Source organism: Primulina eburnea, chromosome 17 (genome assembly GCF_022965805.1).
Source record: "Primulina eburnea isolate SZY01 chromosome 17, ASM2296580v1, whole genome shotgun sequence".
NCBI classification, from domain to species: Eukaryota; Viridiplantae; Streptophyta; class Magnoliopsida; order Lamiales; family Gesneriaceae; genus Primulina; species Primulina eburnea.
This window is the reverse complement of record NC_133117.1, coordinates 28765703-28769795: the sequence shown is the minus strand read 5'-3', so window position 1 is coordinate 28769795 and position 4093 is coordinate 28765703. Positions and strand designations below refer to the sequence as shown.

General features: G+C 38.8%; 1 protein-coding gene across 1 annotated transcript; it reads left to right on the top strand.

Moving 5' to 3' along the window:
• The first annotated feature begins 1233 nt into the window (after window positions 1–1233).
• LOC140818016 (uncharacterized) lies at window positions 1234–2757 on the top strand. Its single transcript, XM_073177808.1, has 4 exons — window positions 1234–1713; window positions 1764–1820; window positions 1927–2488; window positions 2549–2757. The coding sequence occupies exons 1-4, from the start codon at window positions 1234–1236 to the stop codon at window positions 2755–2757; spliced, it is 1308 nt and encodes a 435-aa protein (XP_073033909.1).
• The last annotated feature ends 1336 nt before the right edge of the window (window positions 2758–4093 follow it).

Below are 4093 nucleotides of genomic sequence, written 5' to 3'. Positions count from 1 at the left end.
CAACGGTGTTAATGTGAAAAATGTAACTGATACTCCTGGTTTGATGAAAAAGAATACTCGTGTACCGTATGCAAGCTTATTCAAAAACAATAGAATGAAAAATGCTAACTATAAGCTTGAATTTATGGATACGGGCAAAGTGAAGCTGAAATTTGGGTTGGAAGATATTGACACAGTTGAGAAAACTTATGGTATCTGCTTGCTTGGCAACGTGATTAGTGGGAAACCACCTACGGCTGCATTTTTTGATCTTGTTAGATTATGGGGTTCAGATATTCAATTCCAGACACATGACGGTGGTTGGATCATGTTCACATTTCCAAGTGTTGAAGTTAAAGATCGAGTTCTAAGCGGCGGTACTTATATGGTCTTTGGATACCACCTGTTTCTCAAGGAAATGCCGAGATGTTTCAAATTTTATGAATAAGACATGAATTCACTGCCATCATGGGTACAAATTCATGGCTTACCTCCGGATTGCTGGAATTTTAACATCCTAAGTAAGTTAGCTTCTCGGGTTGGCAATCCTATTCACATGGATATGCTCACTCATGATCGGAAAAGGGTAAGTTATGATAGAGTCTTGATAGAAATAGAATTGAGATTGAACTACCTAATGGAGATGTGTCAATTAAGTTTGAGAATGAGCAGGACATTAAATTTTTTGAGCATTGCCGAAGGGTTGGCCATACAACGGAGGCTTGTTTTCAGCTGCCACAAGATGAGTTACCACATGACAATAATGGTGTTAGTAATATAACAAGAAGAAACACTATGAATTTGCCTCGTCCAGACCTACATCTACAACCGATGTGAAGAATATTATGGGCAATGAGATGGGGCAGAATGATCAGTTGCCCACTACCACAGTCCATGCCCATTTTCCCCTCCCTCTTGTGGAACTGTAGTAGTCACGGATATTCTGAAAAATATCTATATAAGGAATGAACCATTGGGCAGTGGTATTCATAATTGTGATAATAAAGGTGTGGACTATGAAGGGTTCAAGGTGGTCTCTAACAAGAAGAATGGGAAGAAGAAGAAGAAAAAGGTTAAGCATACTGAGGGACAAAACCAGGGGACTAATCCGAATATGACAATTTGCTTTGAGGGGATGGAAGAGTCTAGCTCATGCGATACAGAATATGTGAATTTGAATGGTAACACCAAGGATATTAGATACTTTGGGAATAAAGAGATGGGACGGCAACCCGAAATTGCCTCCGGTTCTCCATGAAGATAGCCTGTTGGAATATTAGAGGCTTTCATAAGCCTCTAAAGCAAAAGAGTGTTCAAACGCTCTTTGGCTCCCATAAGATAGATGTATTTGTTATACTGGAATCAAAACTTGATGAAAAAACTAATATGAACCTGATGAGGATTAGATTTGGTGGTATGAAGGTAACCCACAACTTTTTACTCAATAATAAGGGTTGTGTCCTTGTGTTTTGGAACCCACAATCGGTAGAACTAGATGTTATTTATTGTTCGGCAGAAGTTATACATGCTTGGGTTAATTGTGTGAGAACTAAGAAGGTTTTTTGTGCTTCTTTTGTGTATGCTTTTAATACCATTGTACAAAGAAGGGTTTTATGGGAAGAATTGCAATCAATCAGTGATACTTGTTCATTGCCGTGGATATTAATGGGGGATTTTAATAATGTGTTATCCCAAGAAGAGAAGAAAGGTGGTTTAGCAGTTAAGAACTATGAGGTACGTGATTTTGTTGAATGTTTTACTTCGCTTGACTTAATGGATCTCAGATTTTGGTTGTTTTTTTTACTTGGATGAGCCCAACAGTTTGTAGCAAAATTGATCGAGTACTTCTGAATCATTGTTGGAACTCCTCTGAGTTGAAAGCTTATGCTGAATTCCTACCCCCTGGGTGCTTATCGGATCATACTCTCACCATTGTATCTTTGATAGAGGCTCGCAAAAAAGCAACCGAAGCCTTTCAAATTTCTAAATATGTGGTCGCTCAGTGAAGATTTTCTAGACATTGTGAAGAACAAGTGGTGTTTTGGAGGATTTGGCACGACACAATATCGACTGAAGCAACTTTTTAAGGAGCTCAAGCGACCTTTAAAAGTGTTGAATGGTAAGAAATTTTTTCACATTACATCTCATGCAAAAAATGCTATACAGAGACTTGAGGAGATGCAAGAGGAAATGTTACAGGTTGGGATTATGCTAGATGGGTACAAGGAAACTAAGAAAAGTGCAGAGATGCTGCTTGAAGCCGAGAGACATTTTATGGCCCAACAAGCTAAGTTCAGATATTTAAAAGAATGCGACAGATGCACTAAGTTTTTCCATGACCTAATTAAGAGGAACAATAAAAATAATTCTATTGCTGCCATACAGACACAAGATGGGAACATCACTATCGATTCAGCCGAAATAGCTCAACAATTTGTTGGTTTTTACGAGGGCCTTTTGGAGACTAAGGGAGACAGAATTCCAGTGGACAGAGAATTGGTAAATGCAGGTGCTTGTGTCTAGACAAATGACTGGCACAGTTTGACTTGTATGGTGACTATGGATGAAGTTAAAGAGGCTCTCTTGGATATAGATGATGACAAAGCTCCTGGTACTGATGGTTTTGGCTCTCTCTTTTTCAAAACCACTTGGAACATTATTTCTAATGATGTGTTTGCAGCCATTCAAGAGTTCTTTTTTTCCTGGTCATTTACTGAAACAATGGAATCATGCTATCTTAGCTCTAGTCCCGAAATCGGCAGTAGCTTCATCTGTTAATGAGTATCACCCCATTTCCTGTTGCGCTCGGTGTTCTACAAGATTATCTCTAAAGTGTTAGTTCACAGATTAAAGAAAGTGATAGGAGGACTTGTAAATGGCGCACAAGCTGCGTTCATCCATGAACGCTCCATAGTGGATAATTTACATCCAGCACAAGAGTTACTCCGGAAGTATGCTCGAAAGCGTGGTTCGCCAAGATGTATTTTGAAAGTAGACATACAAAAGGCATATGAAACGATGGATTGAAATTTTTTGAGACATGTGCTGACTTTTATGAACTTTCCTACCAGCTTTATAAGATGGATTATGGAGTGTGTATCGACAACATCATACTCTATTGGGCTCAATGGTTGCTATCATGGACACTTCGAGGGAAGAAGAGGCTTGAGACAAGGTGAGTGTTGGGGAATTGCCCCGAGGTGATGCCGATCACGATGATAATATTGCCGAAAAATTGCGGAATAAAATAATCAACAAGAACACAAGATTTACGTGGTTCACCCAAAAATAGGCTACGTCCACGGAGCTACTGCAGATCTTTTATAACCGAAAGAAATATTACAACAAGTGTATACAATAATACACTAATATCTCACACTCCCAACCCGAGTATAACCGAGAAAATATTTTCTCTAACTCACACAAGAGAACAAAAAAAAAAACTCTCTTTTTTTCTCTCTTATACGAAGCTTTGTAATTGCTTCTGGGATGATATTTTCAATACGAATTATGCTCGTATTTATAGGCGAGTTTTCCCGTGTAAACACAAGGAATGCATTTATTCTTCTGCTGGCCACCATTCAACCAATTGTACACGTTTTTGACGAGATGCAAAATGCATTTGCATACAATTAAATGTATTGGCCCGACACCATATTAATGAATGTGGTCCTAACATTTCTCCCACTTGAAGACTTGATTTCAATCATGACTTCACATCATCATTGCAGCAGCTCATATCTCTCCATTTATACTTGCAGTCCGACTGAAGTTGAACACAACTTCAGTTTGTCAATGATTACTGTCTTTGTGAGCATATCGGCTAGATTCTTACTTCCAGGAATTTTCTCCAGCATTAAGATTCCATCTTCCAGCACTGATCTGATGAAATGGTACCTAACCTGTATATGCTTTGTCCTAGCATGATAAACAGGATTTTTTGCTAAATGAATAGCACTCTGACTGTCACAGTGTAACGTGCTATCTTCAATCTTCTGACCCAATTCTTCCAGAAAGGATCTCAACCATATCATCTCCTTACTAGCTTCTGTAACTGCAACATACTCAGCCTCAGTAGTCGAAAGCGCAACAATCTTTTGCAGCTTAGACACCC